Here is a 22,904-nt window from a genome sequence, read left to right on the forward strand (position 1 = left end):
GAATTTTTGAAATGAGAGCTTAGATTATTCATTTGAAAATTCTCACTTTTTCCTTTTTTCTAATGATTGTATTATTTAGTGCTATATAGTCTTAGAACTGACAGCTATGCACCTAAAATTTTAATATATTGTATTTTCATGCTAATTTAATTCAATTTACTTTTATTTACCTTGAAATCTTTTCTTTAACTGTTGAATTATTTAGACCTGAGTTGTTGCCATATATTTGGAAGTTTCCTATTATCTTTCTGTTATTTATTTCCAGTTTTATTCCTTTGTGATTCTAGAACATGTTTTGTATGATTTTCAACTCTTAAATTTGTTGAGTATTGTTTTATGGCCCAGAATGTGTCCTGTGTGCACTTAAAAGCATGTGTATCTGGCTGTTGTCAGACACTGATTAGATAATGTTGGTTGATGGTTCTGAACTCTTCTAAATCCTTGCTGATTTTTTGTTTACTAGTTCCATAAGTAATGAGAATGGGGTTTGAAGTCATCAACTATGTTGTAGATTTTTCTGTTTTCCTTTTAGTTCTATCAGATTTTGCTTCATGTATTTCAAGGATCTGCTGTTTGATATACATACCTTAAATTCTTATGTCTGCTTAGTGGATTGATCCATTTTGTCATTATTCAATGTCCCTTTTTGTGTCTGGCAGTTTTATTTGCTCTGATGTTTACTTTATTTGATATGAATAGTTTGCATATTTACCATGTTTTTTCTTTCAAACTGTTACTGAATTTGAATTGAGTTTCTTGTAAACCACATATTATTAGAACGTATTTTGTTTGCTTGTTTTTAAGTTCACTCTTTTAGTCTTTTCCTTATAATTATTGCTATGTTAGGGCTTAACTGTCATTTTACAATTTGCTTTCTGTTTATATCCCTCATTTTTCTTTTTTTTGGTTTTGACCATCTTATGGGTTATTTGAACACTTTTTTTTAGGTTCCATCTTGACTTTTATTTAATAGTGTTTTTTAACACATCTCAGTGGTTTACAAAAAAATTACATAATTAAAATTACAAATTAATGTGTGAAAATATATACATAATTACTGGTATTCATCTTTTCCTTCTTAAAGTGAAATTCAGAAATCATACTCTGAATTAGGTACTTTTACCCTCCTCACTTGTAAAATATATTGTTGTATTTTTTCTATATGTTACATTCCAGATGAGGTGGTACAATTAAAGAAATTAATGAGCATTAGAATGGACTCATTATTTTTATTTTCCCACTCATTCTGATTCTGATATTATTATTCCTTTTTTAATCTTCTATTTCCTTTAAGTTTAGAAAACTTCCTATTCTCCTTCTGTAAGGGTAGATTTGCTACCAAAAAATTCTTATACTTTCCCTTTGAGTTTGTCTCTCTTTCTTTTCATTCCTGAAGAATATTTTTGCTGAATACAGGATTCATGACTATTCTTTTCTTTCAATTCTTCTCTTTTCAGTAATTAAATAATGTACTACTTCCTCTGACTCCCATGATTTCAGATGAAAACTCTGCTATAATTCCAATTAATGTTCCAACATAGGTACAATATCCTCCCTGCTCCTGGTATCTGTAGTTTTGCTTCCTTCCTTTCCCAGAGTCATACATTGTCTAAAAATATTAAATGGAATATTTCAGAAATAAACAATTTGTAAGTTTTACATTATTCTCAGTCTGAACAGTGTGTTATAATCTTGCACCCTCGTGTTCTGTCCTGGCTGGGATATGGAATCATCCCTTTGTCCAAGATATCTACCTACCCATTAGTTCCTTTGTAGCTATCTTGACTATCAGATCAATTGTCCTGGCACTACAGTGCTTATGTTCAAGAAACCCATGTTTTACTTAATAATATTCCCATAAAAGAAGAAAAGTGATGCTATTTTATTAAGTATAATTGTTAGAATTATTCCATTTTAGTATTAGGTACTGTTCATATCTAACTGTACCTAATAAAAATTAAACTTTATTATGGATATGTAAGTTTAGGAAAAAAAACATTGTACACACAGGTACTACCTAATCTTCAAATGTATCCCCCGTGGTTAAGGGGGACTACTCCTATAATTAAGATTATTATTTGTTTTTAATTATCAGAGACATAGTTAAGATGTGTCTTGTCATGGATTTCTTTCAGTTTTGCCATTTAGGGTTCAGTTTTAGCTTCTAGAACATGTAAATTTATGTGTGTTCTCAAATGTGAGAGTTTTCTATTCATTTATTTGAGAGTTTTCTACTATTCCTTTGAACACTCTTTTTCAGTCCACTTTCTCTCTCTGTTCTCCTTCTGGAACTCTGAAAAGAACTTTAGCTTTTTGTCATTATTCAATAGGTCCCTGAAACTGTCTTTTTAGATCCACCCACTCCCCAATCTGTTTTCTTTTGCTCTTCAGATGGGACAAATTCTATTCATCTATCTCCAAGTTCACTGATTCACTCCTGTCCTCTTTAGTGACTATAGTCAGTATTTTTAAATTAATTTTAATTATTGTATTTAATTATAACTTACTGTTTCTTATTATAACCTGGTATTTTCTAGGTTTTCTTTTTGAGATGGGGGTCTCATTATGTTGCCCAGTCTGGTCACAAAATTTTGGGGCTCAATGATCCTCCTTCCTCAGCCTCCTGAGTAGCTGGGATTATAGGCCTTTAGGTTTCCATTTATTTCAAGCAAATTCAATTTTATTGAAGCATTTTTATAACAGTTGCTTTAAAATCTTTGTGAGATAATTCCAACATCTGATTCATCTTAATGTTGACATAGTTTACTCTCTTTAACATGATTTTCCTGATTCTTGGTATTATAACTATGTTCTATTGTAGCCTAGATATTTTGGATATTATGACTCTGGGTTCTATTTAATCTTCCTTTTTATAAGCAAACAGTACCCCTCTTGAGATATAATATAAGGGCCAAATGGGTATGTACAGCTTTACACTGGTCCCTACTGAAAGCACTCTAACAGAAGTGGGCACTGAATTACACTGCCTCAATGATGTTGAAACATGTAGAAATTTAGCACCACTGAGCCTAGTTGATATCTTCCCATGAAGAAGGAGCACCAACTCATACTAAAAAAGGCACCTTTTGTCTCCAAGTGGAGCATAAGATCAGCTCCCTACTGGCCCTGCTGACAAGAGTGGACTCACACCACTTTCTTATTAGAATGGAGGCAGAAGCTCCCTATGTGCTTGCTCCTCTGTCACCAGCTAATAAGGGGGGAGAGAAATGGAATGCAATTAGTTCCAGGGATAGATTTAGCTTTCCATGGGAGAAGGAGAGATGAAGCCTAGTCTTGACTAGTCCTACCAGGAACTGCCTTGTTGAGTCTCATTGATGCTGGTTAGAGGTAGAGGCTCAGCTCTCATCCACTAGATCACACTGACACATACTGGCAGATGAATTAGGTGAATTACCTCCTTCTGTCTAGAAGATCAGCTGCTTGGATTCATTCCCCAGATAAACAAATAAATACATCATCATCATGATAAGGTCAGCTGCCTTCTCAATATTGCTGATAGTATCCTGATAGGGAAATAGATACTGCCACCTCTTTGTCAAGTGGACACTCAGATTGCACTGATTACTTTCTAGGGGTGGTATGGGGGCCACTGGTGTTTGGCTAGAGTAGGGTGGTCACTATCAAAGGGTTTACTGTTGTTATACTTTCCTTTTCCTGATCTCTTGATTATAGGAAACAAACTTCTTAGAATTTTTTTTCTTTCTGTGGTTATTCACAGTTCTAGCTTCTGTAGTATCTTGTCTGGGATATATATGGGAGGCAACAAGAACACTTACTGCCATTTTTGTTCCAACACACCCCAAAGTCTTTAGACAATATATTTCACTCTTTCACCTTTTATTTATTACTTTTGTTCCTATGTTTGGTTATGTTATAACCAGGATGCAGGGAGCTGAGAAGAATGGGACTACTGTATCTTGTTGGACCTAAAAGTTCCTGTTATATGTAATTCTAATTCTTACATGTTAATCTATGGTATCCATTTGCTCATCATAAATTTTGCATACATCTTGTTATCTTTTACATGTACTTTATATAATTCTTGACACAGTGGGCACCTGACATATGTTTGGTGAATGCTCTGATGTGAAGACATATGCATCCTATAGAGTGGTGGTTGTAGCCCTATGGATTGAGAAGGAATATTCTTTGATGGCAAAAGAGAGGCTGCTCATCCACACTGATAGAATTGCTTTTCTTATCTCTGATGTTACATGACATATTCTGGATTCATTATCATTTTCCAGGCTAAAAGATAAAGTTTTAAATCCTGAAATATAGACAAGTGAAGTAAGTGATTGTGGCCCGCTCAGTTTGCCTAGACTTTCTTAGGTCCTCATCTCCTTCTGAACTCACAGGATCTCTCTTACTCCAATAGGGACAAATCTAAAGGTGTTGGTAATTGAAATTATGTTGACAAAACTATGGCATCTAGTTCTTTGTAAAACCCTTTTTATGTTTAAACTAACAACATGTGATAGAAAATTTAGATCTAAATTGCTGCCAATACTTCTCCAATTTTATAAGACATATCTTGCACTCCCTTACTATAAAACATCTGCTAGTTTTTGTCTCTACTCCCTACTAGAATTCTAGCAACTTCAATGGAATTTGAAATAGACTTCATGGATGGCTGGTGTTGTATAGTACAACTGTTTATTAAAATAAGCAAATGTGTTACAAACTATGCTACTATTACAACTGAGATATATGGGAGGCAGCTATTAGTATAAAAAATAAAGTAGGTGAATCGTTTTTCCCTAATCAGTCAGAATTTGGGGACTTTGGCATTTAATACTTAAGACTATAAAAGAAGAGAGATTGGTAAATATGGGAAGAGTCTCCATGACACAAATACTGACACACCAATATAAAGAAGTACTCAAATGATTCTATGGGTGTCTTTGAGAAATGTACTTACAATATGCTATAAAGAATCAGCCAATCATCAATCATATTTTTACAAATTATGAGTTACAACCTGAAAGTTAATTATTCTCTTCATATAATTCTATTACCTTCACACTTGTTTAGCCAATACACGAGCAGCTAGTTATTTCTCAATTCAATTGGCAAGGCAAAAATACAGTTGGTTTTTAAACAAGCCCTGTTTGGAATTTTGACTGTGTAGTCATATTGCCATCTAGTGGCCAAAATAAGTATCCTTATTAGATAAACAAGGGAAACCCACAATTTCCCTTCTATCAAAAAATTTGTACTTACTTGGAGACTTTATTGATTCCAAAAGCCACTTGTTGGTTAAGAGATGCAATGATTTTGTCTTTCTTTTTAATTTGCATTTGATTTTCTTGCCATCTAAATGTCACTGTTTTCAACTGTCTTTTGAAATCCTGGTCAATGAAAAATATTATTTCACAGTTAATTTGGCTTAAATCATTAGAAACTGAAAGAAAAACTCAACTGTATTCTTTTTAAAAAGAAACAATATTAAGTTTAACATTTGAAATATTTCTTGCTTTCCTCAGATCTAGTGGGAAAAGTACTTACTTCACACTGATAGTGCAATTTATAAAGCTGCCGTTGACGGGCAAGCCTTTCCTTTTCAGTTTCTCCATTGTCTGTAGTTAACTTGCCAGTTGAACCCTATTAAGAAAATGAAATAATGCATGTCTTATTTTTCTCTTTAAAAAAGTACTACTATTTTGTTATTTACAGGGGATTTAAAGATACCATCTAATACCTATTCATGTTTCATGTCTCAACTAAAACATCACTTCTCTGATGAGATAAACTCACCTCTCCCAAATTACACCCTTCACTAACAACAGTTACTTGTCTGCTGCTGCTTCTATCGAATAACACCATCAGCATGCTTACCTATACTAGTACATTTTAATTATACAAAATAATGGGTTTCACTATGTCATATTCATACATGCAAATAATGTATTTTGATCACATCTACCCTCATACTTAACATTTTTTTTAAAGTATGCTTTTCGTAATAATGAGTCAGACACTCATTATTCCAATTTTAAGATAAAAGGAGTAGCAACGTGCCCAAGGTCACACAGCATGTGGAGGAACCTGATTTCTAACTTAATTATCCTCCTCATATAATTCTAATTTATATAATTTCTAACTTAGGCAGTCTTAATTGCCCAAACCTCTTCACTGCACTTTATCAACTCACTTTAATATTCAACTTCTCCACTAGATTGTAAACACTGTTAACAAGGACCATGTCTTAACATAATGTCTTGGCAACATGTACATGATAAATGTTTTTGTCTTTTCTTAAATGAATAAACATTTTTTGAAAGGTATGTAACATTTTTATTCTAATTTTGAGTTGCTAGAGCTCTCCTGGATACTAAATAAAAACTTGGGGTCCCATAATTAAACTTTACCGTGACATCCAAAACTAAGAGTATGTAATTTCAGTTTAAATGTACATATTTGAATACTGTAGATGGGAAGGAGAAAAATTGGGCATGACCATTTATATGAATGCTGTACTACCAGTCAGGTAATCATCTGTACTGACAAATACTTCTTAGTGAATATACAAACAGTGACTACTATCACCAAGGGAACAAGAAAAATTATTGTACCTTATATTTTTATAAACACTTGATAAAAAACAGATTTAATTAAAAAAAAAGGTAAGTGTGTTTTACAAAACTATTTTTGGTCATAATATTGAATCCAGTAAAATTATTTTCCCCCCTTGTGGTGTCCATAAACCTTTTACAAGGAATACATTTGTAATCACCTTTAGCCAATAGAGAAGCCCAAGAAATGATTTGAAGGCTAATATGAAACATTTCCAGTTCCTAAAAAGTTTTTTCTCCCCTTCTTTTTTTTTTCCTTCACCCTCCCCACCATATCTCCCTTCCTGTTTTTACTTTCTCCTTATAATAGCAGAAACTGCTGGGTTATTCTGGGGGCTGTGGCTGTGGCTCAGTGATAGCACATGTGCCTGGTAGGTGTGAGGCACTGGGTTCGATTCTTAGCACCAGGTATTAAAAAATTAAAGATCTATCAGCAAATGAAAAAAAAAAAAGTCATTCTGTTCAAAGAATATGGAAAAAAAGAAAGGTTAACAACTATTTCTGGAATACAGAATCCGGGCTGTTCCCTCTCCATTCACACTTACCTGCTCTATCATGTCTAGAATATGCAATTCATCCAGGCTATAAAACTTGTCTTCAGATGCAGAATCCTCTTGAATGTCACTTGCATCATCTTTCATAAATCTACCAATGAGTTGTGGATTTGTTTGTTCTTTCTTCAACTGTTCTTCCTTCTCTACCATATATGAGCTGTAGTGGTGATATGATCAATGTGATTTTGTATTAACTATACATTGCTTTTCATCTAAGCTATTGTTTCCTAAATTAGTATTGTACTTGTCTCATGAGATGCCCAGAATTAGAAGGTGTCATGGTTAAAGAATGTTTGGATAGTGCTCATACCATATTTTTCTCTTCAACATTCACAACGAATATTAGAATATTTGAGAGATCATTAAAAGAAACTATTAAATCCTATTCAACCCAATAAATTTATTTATTTATTTTAATTATATAAAACACAGGTTACACTCTGTCATTATCACAAAGGTATGGAACTCAACCAGTTCCAATTCAATCTCCACTATTTCTCCATCTTCCCAGTCCTCTCCAGTCAATCTTACTTCAATCCATTTATAGTTTTTTGTTTTTGTTTTTCAATTAGTGTCCTGTGGATATACCTGATGCTGGGACCCACTGTGCCACACTCATGCATTCACATGCAAAAGCTTGGTCAGATTCATTCCACTGTTTTTCCCATCTCTTCCTTCTCCTCCTCAATCTCCTTTGTCTACTCCACTCATCTTTCCTCTATATTAATGAAATTCAAGCTACCTTTTTCCTTTCTTTGTCTTTTAATGTTCCCCCCTTATTTTGGATTAGCTTCTGCATATCAGAGAAAAGATTCTACCTTTGACTTTTTGAGACTGGCTATTTCACTTAACACGACAGTCTCTAGATCCATCCATTTACTGGCAAATGCCATAATGTCATTTTTCTTTATGGCTAAGTAATACTCTACAGTGTGTGTGTGTGTATACACATATGTATATATTTGTGTGTGTGTGTACGTATGCGCGCGTGTGTGCGCGCACGCGCGCGCGCACACACACACACACACACACACACACTTTTCTTTTATCCACTCATCTGTTGAAGGGCACCCAGGTTGGTTCCATAGCTTGGCTATTGTGAATTGTGCTGTTATAAACATTAATGTGGCTGCATCATTGTAGAATGCTCATTTTAAATCTTTTGTATACATACCAAGGAGTGGGATAACTGTGACACATGGTGGTTCCATTTCTCGTTTTTTGAGGAATCGCCATACTGCATGCCAGAGTGGTTGTACTAATTTGCAATCCCACCCAGAATGTATGAGTATACCTTTTCCCCACACCTTTGTCAACATTACTATTATATAATTGCCATTCTGATTGAAGTGAGATGAAATCTCAAAAAAGTTTTGATACGCATTTCTCTAATTGCTAGATGTCAAACATTTTTTTCATATATTTGTTGACCATTTGTATTTCTTTTGAGAAGCATCTATTTTGTTTCTCAAATTATAACTGAATTATCAGTTGACGTGTAAAACAATATTTTGAGAAACACTGGCAAGCATGTCCATATCTGCTCTATTATTTATTCATCCGAACATTCACTACCACCCAAAATTGTCTTGACAAGTAGGCTGGTTTAATCAACTTCAGTGTAAATGGAGGGCTATGCATAGCAACATAAAATAGATTATCAAATGTAAGTTTCTTTTACAAAAGAATTTTTAAATAAAACTATAGTGACAACATAGCATTCAGTAACTACACCACTAATAAGAACCACTAAAAAAATAAAAATAAAAATGCTAAATATATAATGTCAAGTGTCCAATTTTTATGCTTATGTCTAAAATTTAAATACATGCTACTAATCTTTTACTTGGCCCACTATTTAGTAACTCTAAATTTTCTCCCTAATCTCCCTGAATGATAACTAGAAATAGTACTTTTATTTAAAACACAATATAGATGACTTGATTTTGCAAGTGGATAAAATTTTAGGATACAGTATTACTTTTTTAGAACACTAACATCTAACGTTTGTAGAATTGATAAAACACTGTATAAGCAGTCATAAGACATAACTGAGATATTCTTAAGTAACTTAAACATTTAGAAAGTTCAATGGAATCAACTGTTTATATGGACCAGTCTCGCGAACTCAATTTTTTAACTTATTTGAAGAGCTTAAAAAAAAAAAAAAAAAGATACACGTTTCCAGGCACCTCTCTAAGTAAAAAAAAAATATAATAAATTTGCATTCTTAAAAGCTTCCCAAGATTATTCCGAAATATTTTCAGTACAATAATGGCACTGGAAAATATAGGAAAATGTTCATATTTTTAACAGTTGAAAACTGAAGTATAAAGAGGTAAAATTACAATAATTTTAGAGACTGAAAACAGAACAGAATGTCAAACAAAGTATGAAACAAATGTGAAAGAATGATTAACTGATGAATTGGGATGATAGGTATTTATACTGTTGTATATATAGTATTCTCTTTACTTTGTGGATATTTGAAAATTCTCACTTAAAAACAAAGCCTCCAGGGTATATTGATCACTATATAGATTTGGATCTACAATGTAAAAAAAAAAAGATTGCTGACAATGTGTCACTTTTATTAAGTAATTTTTATGGCATTTAGAAAAAGCCAAGAAACAAACAAACAAATAAACAAAACAAAAAACCTGTTGCTCTAGCGGCTCAATATGTTGCCAAAGAAAGCAAAATCATATCTTGGCTGATGAACTAATTTTTGTTGGGGAAGGGTACCAGGGATGAACTCCGCCACTGAACAATATCCCTGGCCCTATTTTGTATTTTATTTCAAGACAGGGTCTCACTGAGTTACTTAGCACCTGCTTTTGCTGAGGCTGGCTTTGAACTTGCCATCCTCCTGTCTCAGCCTCCTGAGCCATTATGATTATAGGCGTGTGCCACTGATGAATTATTTATTCAACAAGTGGATTGTGTCCATAAGAAATATTTACTAGAAATAATAGCTTTAAAGTTTACAAAATATGTTCTTGCTTTCATTTAAAAGATATCCCAATTCATGTTCTGAGAAATTTTCTAATGTTTCTAATAAACAGTTACCAACATTTTGGTAGAAATAATGTTGTTCCTTCATTAAATGTTCTATCCCCTTCCTTCATCTACTATATTGTGATCAATCACATGGTTATATAATATCTCTTAGTGGTGTTTTGACATTGAAATTTTTATGTTAAAAGTTAAAAATTCACTGTCAATAACTGAGATTAAAAAAAAAACAAAACCACCACCATCACCACTTTAGGTTAAATAAAAACACATTAAATCGAACTCTTCTGAAGAGGTCACTGGGGAATAACAATGATTTATTCTAGATCTAGTCTAGATTTGGCTACTACAATGTAGAATACAATTAAAAATATTTTATGCAGAACTCAAGTTATTTCTTGAATGATGCAGTGAGCACTAGATGACTCCTAAGTAGCCTCAGAGAAAAAATGGTGAGAGACTATTCTCCCAAGCTAAATGATATTTCAACTTTTTGTCATTTTCTGCAACATAGCAGCAACTTGTTAAGAAAAATAACTGTTTTTTTTCTTCTCTTAGTGAAAAATTTTTCAAAGGAAAGCTGAGTGTTATGGACAAAACACCCTTTGCAAATACTAAGAAAAACTTAAAATTAAATTAAATAATACTTACACTTGCTCTTCTTTTGAGTCCTTATTCTGAAAAAAAAGCATTAAGAATTAATAACCTATATCAACTATATCAATATAGCATAGTGATATCTCATTTAGATCCAGTGTTTCTCAAATATTTTTGATCAAAACCAAATAAATACATTTTATATCATGATGCCATATATGCTTACTTATCTATATCTTTACTCACAAGTGAAAAACTAAAATATAAATTTCATGAAATATTCATGTTATCTGTAATGAACGGTGACTGTGGTATTTTTTATTTCTATTATTCTACCTTCTTTAAAATGGTGGTTCTAATCTATTAAATTGATTTTATAATCTACTACTAAGTCATGACATATAACATTAAAAATCACTGACTCAGATAATGAAGGTGAATATTGGGGTTGAGTTTGAACCTGTTGGTAAAACTCAGAAAAGGGTATATGTAATTTCGATTTATTCCAATGCTAATTACAAGGGTTCTTGGAAACTTTCATGTAAAGTGCAATCAGACTAAATCATTAACAATCTTAAAGAAGGTGGCCAGGACCGGTGGCAGATGCCCATAATTGCAGTGACTCAGGAGGCTGAGGCAGGAGGATAATGAACAAGTTCAATGCCAGCCTCAGCAACTTATTGAGGCCCTAAGCAACTCAGTGAGATCTTGTCTCTAAATAAAAATATACAAACAAGGGCTGGGGATATGGCTCAGGAGTTAAGTGTCTCTGGGTTCAATTCCCAGTAGAAACAAAATCAAAAGAAAAACAAATAAACAAACAACAACAAAACAATAACAGAGAAGTATTCAGGAGATCTCAGTTTGGAGGAAATCTTTAAAAAGTCTCTAAATTTTATCTTCATTAAAACTATAGCAACAATGTATCAAATAAAGGTAATAGAAATGACATAAATTAGGAATACTATATAAGGATTAATTTCTACCATCTCTTGTTTACAAGAAATTCAGAGTTTCTTTCTATACAGACAATGGTCTTCTTCATTTAAATTATTTTAAAATTTATTTTTAGTAGCTGATGGACACAACACCTTTTATTTCATTTATTTTTATGAAGTGCTGAGGATCAAACTCAGTGCCTCACACATGCCAGGTAGGTTCTCTACCACTGAGCCACAACCCCAGCCCCAGACAATGCTCTTCTGCTGTTACCAGTACACTAAGAAAATTCTGATGTTTCAGTTTTCTGACTTACGTTAAATGTTCAATGCCAATTTGATTTTACAATTTAGAATTACTGACTCTGACTTTGGTTCCTGTGCACTTGAATGCCCAAGTTGAAAAGATCTTTGGTTGTACATAATAAGTATACCTAGTATAGTATAAATTATTTCTAGATTATTTCTCAAATTTCCTTCTAGCTGTTCCCATGACAACTTTATGCCAATATACATCAATCTCTCTTGAATTCATCTCTGCAACTTCTGTTCTGTAGCAAGGCCACACAATCTGAAGAGCTAGATTTATTTTCTGTCATTTTTTTCTCCCACAAGGCTTCATCACAAAAGACTTCTATTCTTTTCCCAATTCTAACCCTGGGAAGGAGATGGAAGGATCTAAATACCCAAAAGAGTTATTTACAATTCACATTATATTAGAAGAAATACTAAATACCTAACTGAAAAAAGAGAAAATATAGAATAGCTACAAAGTCTGTACTGTCCCCACTATATGCTATACAAATCCTACCTTTTCTTGATATTTTATTAGAGAATATAATTTCATGCAGAGACTGCTATGGTTTCAAATGACTGTTATGGTTTGGATATGAGGTGTCTCCCAAAAGCTCATGCATGAAACAATTCGAGAAAGTTCAGAGGTGAACTGATTGGGTTATGAGCCACTTGAATGGATTAACTGGGTGGTAACCTAGGAGAGTAGACAGGGTATGTCTGGTGGAGATGGGTTGCTGGGGGTGTGCCTGTATAGTACATATTCTGTCTCTGCTGAAGTCTGTCTGCTTTCTGGTGCCATGTCTTGAGCTGCTTTCCTCCACCATACTCTTCTACCATAAAGTTCTACCTTACATCAAGCCCAGAGCAATGGAGTTGGCCATCTCTGAACTGAGACCTCTGAAATTATGAGCCCCACATAAACTTTTCCTCCTCCAAATTGCTCTTGCTGGGCATTTTGGTAACAGTATCGCATAGTGGACTACAACAGTCATTGTTGCTTTGTGCAAGAAGCATACTTTAATGTTAAAATTTTTCATAAGAATTCCTCATTAGAGAATTTGGTTGATGTCACTGTTTGTAACTGGTTGCCTATGCTACAACTAGACAATTCTTTGCACCTACAGCACAGCAATTTAAGTATATGAATAGGATTATTCCATATAAAATAATTGTTTGTGTAACTTTAAGCATTTTTTAAATATTTTAAAATTTAGATAAAAGATACAAGATAAAGGTATAAGATCTCTCTTCTAATATCCAAATTTTATCTTAATAAAATTTATTTCAAAAGTACTTGAACTTCTTAAACTAAATTAGGAAAAAAGATGTTAAAGAAACAAAATAATACCTAGATATTTGTTGACATTTAATAAAACATTTTTAATAACCATATGTATGAAATTTTGAGTGATATTTCCATTAATTTCTAGATGTATTTTCTCTGTTTGATTTCAATTTGACATTTCCATTTAACTAAAATTGAGAATTTGAGAATTATCGTATTTTAATTTTTTGGAATCAAATAAAAGACATACCACATAGAACTTAGCTTTGTGGTTTGACAGCTGTGAATTTACTTGTCCAGCTTTAGATAGTATTAGACCTGGGACTTATCAATATTTTGGCAAAAATAAAATATACCACTAATCTAGTAAACTGGACTGTGTTTTATAAGGCAAAAACTCTCCAAAAGTAAAAAAAAAAAAAAAATGCATATATCTGTCTTTTAAAAACAATTTAATTTTCAAAACTTTGGAGTTAAATAAGTTACAATAAATGATGGTTATGAAAACTGTGAAAATAATACTGATATTTATTTATCAGATAATGTATAAATTATCTTTATTTTGTTCTTTTTTGTTTTTTCTTTTTAGATACACATGGCAGAACATTTTAACATGTTATTTATTTTGTTCTTCACATCAGTAAGTATTTTGCAAATTCATCTTAAGTTTCATCAATGATTAAAATTTGTGCATACTTCCAAATGACGAATATTATGGTCTCACCAGATTGTAGCTGGGAGAACTACAATTACTCAGTATATAATAAACAATGATATCAAGATTTTAAATATATTGTTTCAGACTAGAAAAACAATATTTTTTTTTTCACCACTAAGTATGAACCACAAAATGGACAGTAATATGTCTGGTTAAAAAAAACACCTCACTTTGCATTGAAACTGTCTACGTGATTAGAAGACTTTTTGATAAAACTGTAAGACTTTTTGAATTGTTATTTTTGGAACTGGTAGACATGAGGAAAGAACAATGAAAAAGGTTGCATTTGTACCTTTATTGCACATTATTGCATTTTTGGCAGACTCTCAGACACACAAAAGAAAATAAGATTTCTTATTAACATGTTGAAAAATGCTTCTACATTGTAGAAATATGACAAAGGAAGCTGTTATTAAAATACTCAGTAGACATTTTAAAAATAACAGTGGTATGCAGAAATTAAGGGAATTTTAAATTGACTAATTCAATCAACATATTTATATATTGAAAAGTGAAAATTATGATTTAGTTGTATATACTGTTTCAACCATGTACAACGTAAGTGGATTTCTCTATAATCCTATACTCAACATGCCATTGAGTCATTCATGCTACATGTCTATCTTGGACTAATTTAAGTTCTAACAATGAATTTATGTATTAAAATGAAGAGGTCATAATCAGACAACTCTGTATTATAATGCTCATGTAGTCTCTTACCTTTTTATTCTTAGTTTTTTTCTTTTTCTTTGGTTTACTCTTAACCTAGCAGGCAAGAAATAAATCATTTAATATGCAGCTCAAAGTATACAATGGGTTATTTTGCATGCTTCTAACTACTGATAGTTTGTCTTCTACTACTATAAATCATATTTCTTTCTAGGTTTTATGGAAACATTTATTTTTATTTTAATCTTAGTTTTTTGTCCTTGACAAATCAATAACGTATAAAGGAATAGAATATTCTGTCAATAAGTAGACTAAGGATAAATGTTTTCAAGTGCTCACTTGAACACATGCATGTGACCAACAAAGAAAGAAAGCACTTTTATTTTACAACTTTTTTTTGCTGTATTGTAGTGCTGCTTATCCTATAATTCAGATATCTAGATATGTGAGGAAGAAAGCACTTTTAAAAAAGCAACATATTCATGTTCATAAGATGAACGATTAAGTCCATGAAAAACTTAGTGACTATATAATAACTTTTGCCAGTTATTAAGAAACAGAGATTCTATCCTAGATGATTTAAATTCTACTTTTGTGCAAGTGGCATTGAAATATTTCAATTTTCTCTTTCTCTCTGCTCTATATCCCATTATGCACTCTTTTTCTTTCTGCTACTCTTCCACTTAGACTTCCATTAATAAGGAAGAATTGTACTCAGAAATCTAGCATGGAGCCTGGCACAGAGTAAAGTGTTCAATAAATGTTGATAAAATAAATGGTAATGGCAGGAATTATTATGGAAGAAAGTACTGAGGAAAGATGTATTCCAATTCAAGTTCTGTGTGAACACAGTTAAATATAAGCTAAAATCATAATGCCTTAAGTATAGTACACACAACTAAAGGCCCAGATTAAGTTTTTGAAATTCAAATATTAATGAAAGCTTATACTTCCTGGAGATCTTTAATAGATTCTGTTGAAGATTCACTGGGTATCGAGGCTCCATCTTTACTCATTTCTGCTAACTGTATTTCAGGGTTTGATTTCACATTTATATTATATTCCATGAATGGTGGACTTAGTTCTTCCTCTTCATTCTGCAACTCTTCTATTTCAATACCTAATTTTTAAAGACAAAGCACTCAGAATCTAGATGCAAGCAATTTTAGTCTCTTATTATGATTATAAAAATGCTTGCCTAAATATCTGTATGTGTATATGTGTATATATAACATATGCCAAAAAAAGAGATACAGAATAAATTTTACTTTTTCTAAATACTAGATAAAAATACAATGTCTATCAATGATCAAATAATAGGTACATATAATTAGCCTGGAATTAATCTGTATGAACCAAAATGCTATGATATTTTGTTGGTATTGTAAGTAGACTGTAGTAGAACTTAAGTAGACACAAAATACTGTTTCTGAGTTTTGACACTGACACTGTAAATACTGTAACCAGTATTATTTTAGGATACAAATCAGAAACATAAAGAAGATAAGAAGATAAGGAAAAGTTAAAATATCTATTTTTTCTTTTTCATAAGAAGGATATCAGCCCCTTATTATGTGCTCTCTTTAACACTGTTCCTTGTTATTGCCACAGAGACTCAGCCCAAAACTTCACCTGGATGGTCCAACATTTACCTCTAAACAGATCCTTTTTTTTTTTTTTAAAGCTGAATGTTAATTATATTTAAAACAACAACAACACAAAAATGGAAATAAAAAAGCCAGGTATAGTGTTGTGTATCTGTAGTGTCAGGTACTTGAGAGACAAAGACTTAAGCTCAGGAATTTGAGAGGCCATAATGGGGAAATTAGGAAAACCCCATCTCAAAAAAAAAAAAAAAAATCAAATAAATAAATAAAAGGAAGTTTAAAAATACATTAACTCACTTCATCACCTGGCCAAAAAAAAAAAAAAAAAAAATAATACAACTATAAACAATGAATTGTTAATCAGATAAAGCTGTACATGTTTGACAACACATAGTACGTCAAGAAGGTAGGCATTTTTGCCTGCTGAAGCGAAGCATCTGGTAAGTAAAAAGTTAAAACATCATCCTTAGGTAAAAACCTGAAGTATATGTACTAAGACCAAGGTTCATTCAAGATTCATCTGGCCAGTATTAACATGAACAAATGATTTCCCAGGCTTTTAATAAATAGGTATAGTTTACAGTTTATTAAACAGTTAATCTGACCAAGTATAAATCCTATAGCTATCCCTTAGGTATCACAAATTAAAAGATCACTCTTAATCACTTTATTGTTAAATATACTTACGTTGACTGCCAGTTATTGACTGCAGAGCAATTCCTATGGTATACAAAAAAAATAAAAATAAAAAAATTTAGATGTACAACTACAAATGCTACCAACAAATGTCTGACTAAGAAAAGAGTAAGATTTTTATACAGCACCAATTCATTCTATAATTAACTATAAAAATAGCAATTTATGGTCATCAAAGCAATTTAGATAAGGCACAACCTAGATTATCATATAAAAATTATAAGCTCTGGGCTGGGGATGTGGCTCAAATGGTAGCGCGCTTGCCTGGCATGCATGCGGCCCGGGTTTGATCCTCAGCACCACATACAAAGATGTTGTGTCTGCCGAAAACTAAAAAATAAATATTAAAAATTCTCTATTTCTCTTTAAAAAAAATTATAAGCTCATGATTAAAGAGAGAAAATTACACAAAAATTTATAGTTGATAAGAGAAAAAGCCTAGAAAATAAGTGCTTAAACAAAGCAACAAATTCCTTATTATTAATTTAAGGCCATGAAGGGAAATTGTCAATTAAGAAGTAAATTTCCATTGAAACTTTGTGATTTTTTTTAAGCAATCTGAATTATTCTGATGAGCACTCACTCTTCTTGTCTGTTAATATTTATTGAGCACTTATAATATGCATCAGGCTGTGTTAATCTCTAGAGATTGAAGGGTAAAAAAAAAATAACAACCTTCATGGAGATTTAGTGAGGACAATGGTATTAATCAAATAATCACAGATAAATGAATAAAAACTGCAAGTTTAATAACTGAAGAAAGAGAAGAAAGATACTAAGAAAGCCACTATTAAAGGAACTTGATCAATAAGCTCTTCAGACCATACAAGTAAAAACTGCTTGAAATGCCTGAAATTGGTGCTTAAAGTCCTTTCCAAGTATTACCTCAATTTCATGAGTTTTTGCTATTTAAAATCTTAATACAGTAAATATATTTTGAAAAATAAAATTAGTAAGTAAATTTATAAATCAAGAATTCTTCCTTATTAATTTTCCCATTTCACTAAACTCAGTGTCTCCTCACACTTATAAAAAGGCTCTCAAATATTAATCAAATAAAGCTATTCCAGAACCTTACTACCAGGACTGGGAGTGAGGCAAAGTAATTTTCTCTGAAGAAAACCTGGACCAGGTTCAACAATTACTAGAAACTTGGAAAATTGTACATTTAAATAGTATAGATGTGGTCATCAGTTACTCATTAGGCTAATAACTTGGGGACAAGAAACATTCACTCAGAATAGCAAGCAAGAATTTCAATGATGCTGACAGGCTTTGAACTCTACTGCCCAAGAGGAAATCTGAGAAGTAATCCTGGGATGTAGCGAAGAAAGTCCAAAGTGTTTCACATATCAAAAGACAAGTCTATGAATGGAACTGCTGAACTCAGACACTTCTAATATCTAATATTTTAATTACCCACAGCAAATGGATAGCTACTAAAATTTTAAAATAAACATCAAGGTTTGGCTGAAAAGAAGAGGAAAAGAAACATATACCTATTGTGTCTATAAAGGCATCCTCAAATCACACAGCACCTGTAATTCATAGTTTTAGGCATATTTACTTTTGGAGAAGTAATAAAATCATTTTATTTAAAAAATTTTAAAGCTGGGCATGAGAGTGCATGCCTATAATCCCAGTGACTTGGGAGGCTGAGGCAGGAGGATCAAAATATAGAGGCCAGCCTTGGCAACTTAGTGAAGCTCTAAGCAACTTAGCAAGAAACTGTATTAAAATTAAAAAATAAATAAAGAGGTCTGGGGATACAGCTCAGTAATAAAGAGCTCCTGGGTTAAATTCCAGTACCAAAAGAAAACAAAGTCTTAATAATTGCTTTCTCAATATGAAAAAAGAAATCCTCTTGAGTATGTTTTTTTCTATGAACTCCCTTCTACTTTAATGTCATTAATACCATTTTTTTTTGTTTCCTGCATCATAATATATTATTACATTTCTATAAATTTGTTGTTTTCCTCTGAAATATCCTTTCCTCATCTTCTTCATGTGGCAAGCCTCTATAGATCATTTAAGAATTCCTTAAATATTATATTTTCCAGAAAGCTTTTTAAGACTCCTTTGAGGGAGGACATCCCTCATATTCTGTAAATATCTGTAGTACCATAATTTCCATTACCACCTTCTTTTTTTTTTCTCATCACCTTCTTAATGAGTCTATTCTACCAAGAATTCAACTTCACTGACTCTTCCTACCCTTCGCATTGTGCCTGGCACAGAGCAGACTTTCAGTGAAGATTTACTGACTGAAGTAAACAATTACTTAGTACCTTGTTGATAGCAGGATAACATCCTCTGGATGATTTCTGGTACTGGTATGCCTAGGTAGATGGATAGCTGATGGTAATCAAGGGAGATATTCTCAATGGGATTTTCCTTCACTTTGTCAATATCCTCTTGCTTCATCCCAAGGCGCAGAAGAATATCTGAAACTTTTTTCCAAATTGAACTGAATTGTGACTCAGTGAGACCATTCATCAAAATCTCACTAAGAAGGATATCCCTGTATTTGCACAGCCTCAGGATGTCTGCAGACTTAGAGAGATCAGAAGATGGTGGTTCCATATTCCAGCCTTTTTTTGGTGCAGGGAATACATTCAAATGTTTTATGAGAGCTAATAGAAGGCATAAGTCAAACTGTTTGGACTGTGGTAGCTCCTTGTTTGGAGGATAAAGAAGATGCCATGATCCACCCAATGGGTGATTGGTCCAAAGATGGTTGTAGTAGGATTCCAGCACATTCTTGTGTATAAGCAGCTCTTTTTTCAAAAGAGGGGGTGGCATAGCCTCATCAAATATTTGCCGGACAATGTCAGTACCAGAAATAATAATTATATGAAGCAGATGATAGAAATAATTATAATCAAGTTTGAAGATAGGCATTTCATCTGAAAATGAATTTTGAGAAGTCAAGACATTCCACATTAATGCTCTTTTTCTATGTGGCCTCTTGAATTACATTCTAAGCTCCTAAACTATTCCTAAGGAATGAAGCACAGCATAGTGCTTTGCCACAACTGGTGTTAAATAAACATGCTGCTTTCTATCTAGCTGTCAAAAAACTTTAAACAAAAACAATATGTACCCAAGCAAAAGCAATCATCAGAACCTTTCAACCATCCAAGGTTTCATTCAAGTACATGAGCTTTGGCAACCAAATGTCATCAAAGTATTAGGCCTCTAAAATTCCTAAAATTTTCCAGGAATGATAATTGCAATGTTTATACTTCACTTAAACAACTATACTTTATCCTAATTTTTAACACTATTCAATAGAGTTTCTATGACAAACATGTTTTATATTTGCATTGTCTAAAAATTGTCTGATACTGAGCACTGTAAATGTGCTTGAGGAACAGAGTGTTAAATTTTATTTAATTTTAATTAATCTTTAAACTATGCCATAGGCTGGTTGTTACCATATTAGAAAGCACATGTCTATATCAAGAAACATGAAACAATATAAATCCTTATTACTCAAAGTGTCATCCACAGACTAAGAGCAGCAGCATCCACCTGGGAGCCTGTCAGAAATGCAGAATCTCAGGCCCCACTCCAGATCTACTGAATTAGCACCTGCATTTTAATAAAACCATTAGATTTTATTAAGTACATACAAATTCTTAGAAGCACTAATCTAGTAAACTTCATGTTTTTACACCCCAAAATAAATTTAATGATAAAGTATGTATGTCATTAATGAAATAAAATAGGCATGTGACTAAACTATTCAGTATTTTTCCAGTTTAGTAGTACTTCCACAGAAAGAAAATAGACTAAGATGAGTTAGAAAGTAGTAAGAATTTGGTATATGATAGTATTTGGTATATGATAGTATTTATTATCAATATAAAAATGTGGCTTATTTTATCCTTCTTGATTTTATGTTTTAATAAATTTTTAAATTAGTATTTATACTTAGTATAACTCATATATGCTGTGGACCTGAACAAAATTAACAATAAAATGACTCAAAGAGCTTTCTCCAGCTAGCCCAATAAAAAGCTGGCTGCTAAGAGGGATATCCATTTCCCCTAGCACAAAAGACTGCCACCAAACTAGTCTTCCTTGGGACCAAGGACCTGTAATATCTCTAAGTGCTGGAGAGAGCATTTCCTAGTACATTCCTGAATATTGGCACCTTAGTTTAGACTACTTGGCTCAGATATGAGAATGTTCATTTATCCCATGTTAGGATGCTCTAAATGCTGCTCTATCAAAAGGAAAAATAGTAACAATGGGAGAGGAGTTGGAGGAAAGCTCTGCTGGGGCAAATCTTATTGTGTAGTCACAGCTACCTGGCATGCCATACTATAGAATGCCAAAGTAATATGATACCCATATACTGCTGATCTTTCGGTCTGTGAGTTCTAGCCTACACAAGGTGCTGCTCACTGATATAAACCCAAGTCTAGAGAACAGCCAATAAAGGTGATGGTATGCTTGTTAATGGCATGACACTTTACAGAGAAAGTAAAATATGTTCACATACTTTTCAAAAGGAGTCATATAAAACTAAAATAATACCTTTTGTATTAAATTTTAAACTGATCTTCGGTCTTATATCAGTATCAGTTATTTTCAGAGACATCAACTTCTTATAACTGCAAATGGAAAAAATTAAGTTACCGTGAAATAATATAAAAGTCAGTCAATATTTGTGGTATAAGTATGGTTAAATGGGTATTTTCTTCTCCTCCTACTGGAAATGATTCAAAAGCAAAGGAAAAAATCGAATATAAAATATAAAATACCAACAAAACCACACGCATTTTCATTGTAATTAAGAGGCAAATAGTATTGGTAGATTCATACAGAAAAGAATCACGTAAAAAGTTTATCTGCAAGAAGGCTTTGTGGTAGCAGAAAAAAAGAAAAATGGCTTACATTGTCAACAAAAGCAAAAAATAGCAAACCTGGAACTTCTTGGCCTTCTCTTTTCCAAATTTTTTGGCAATAACTATTCTAATAGAACCCAACTTACTCATTGTTATGGTGTAGACACTAGGTGTGCACCAAAAGCTCATGTATTAAACAATGCAAGAGAGCCTAAAGGTGAAATGATTGAGTTATGAGAGCCTTTATCAGTGCATTAATCACCTGATAGGAATTAACTAGGTGGTAAGTATAGGTAGGTAGGGTGTGGCTAGAAGAGGTGTGTCCCTGAGGTTGTGTCTTTGGGGGTAGTCTTGAATGAATGAGTGGAACTCTCTCTCTTTGTTCCCCTATGCATGCAATGTCTTGAAATACTTTCCTCCACCACACTCTTCCATTATGATGTTCTACCTCATCTTGGGCCCAGAGGGATGGAGTCAGCTGCCTAAGGACTAAGACCTCTGAACTTTTAAGACCCCAAATAAACTTTCCTTCATCTAATCGGTCTTATTAGATCTTTTGGTCACAACAGTGAAAAAGCTGACTAAAACAATGTTTAGGATTTTGAAAATGAATAAACTGGCATACTATCAACACAAATAATTAGAAAAAAATTAAGTAGCAGCCAAATTTATTAAACATACTTAAGCACTAAGTAAATATTGCCATTAAGCAGATGGAAAAAATGTGTGGCTTGGCTTTGAAATGAACCCTCTCACAACAAACAAAACAAAAAAATACTTAACATTAGAATCTTTCATGACAGAAAGTTTAGTGTGGCTACTGACCGCTGTGAATTGATCTTATCTACAGCATCACCTATAACACTGCCAATCACCCACAACACTGAAAAAATTTAAAACTCTTGAACATTATGAAGTATTGGCTAAGACTGTAAGTAAAAGGAATTCTGCTAGACTGCTGGTAGGGAGTATAAACCAGTAAAACCACTGAGGAAAACAGTTCAGCAAGATCTAATAAAGTTGAGTATATACACAAATGGACTAGCAATTCCAATTATATATATATATATATATAT

At 32.6% G+C, this 22,904-nt stretch overlaps 1 protein-coding gene across 11 annotated transcripts in view; it reads right to left on the reverse strand.

The window, feature by feature from the left end:
* Dzip3 (DAZ interacting zinc finger protein 3) overlaps positions 1-22,904 on the reverse strand; it is a 92,383-nt gene that overhangs the window by 24,263 nt on the left and 45,216 nt on the right. For 10 of the 11 annotated variants that reach the window (XM_048803359.1, XM_048803362.1, XM_048803358.1 and 7 more), the window contains 9 exons: positions 21,518-21,594; positions 19,261-19,878; positions 16,964-16,996; positions 15,620-15,789; positions 14,721-14,765; positions 10,817-10,842; positions 7,142-7,307; positions 5,530-5,625; positions 5,245-5,372 (listed from right to left, as the gene is read on the reverse strand). In XM_048803359.1, the coding sequence (XP_048659316.1) occupies positions 5,245-5,372; positions 5,530-5,625; positions 7,142-7,307; positions 10,817-10,842; positions 14,721-14,765; positions 15,620-15,789; positions 16,964-16,996; positions 19,261-19,878; positions 21,518-21,594 (1,359 nt within the window). The remainder of the gene's footprint in view (positions 1-5,244; positions 5,373-5,529; positions 5,626-7,141; positions 7,308-10,816; positions 10,843-14,720; positions 14,766-15,619; positions 15,790-16,963; positions 16,997-19,260; positions 19,879-21,517; positions 21,595-22,904) is intronic. The other variant, XM_048803365.1, reaches the window with a different exon arrangement.

The sequence above is a fragment of the Marmota marmota genome, unplaced genomic scaffold (genome assembly GCF_001458135.2).
Source record: "Marmota marmota marmota unplaced genomic scaffold, marMar, whole genome shotgun sequence".
NCBI classification, from domain to species: Eukaryota; Metazoa; Chordata; class Mammalia; order Rodentia; family Sciuridae; genus Marmota; species Marmota marmota.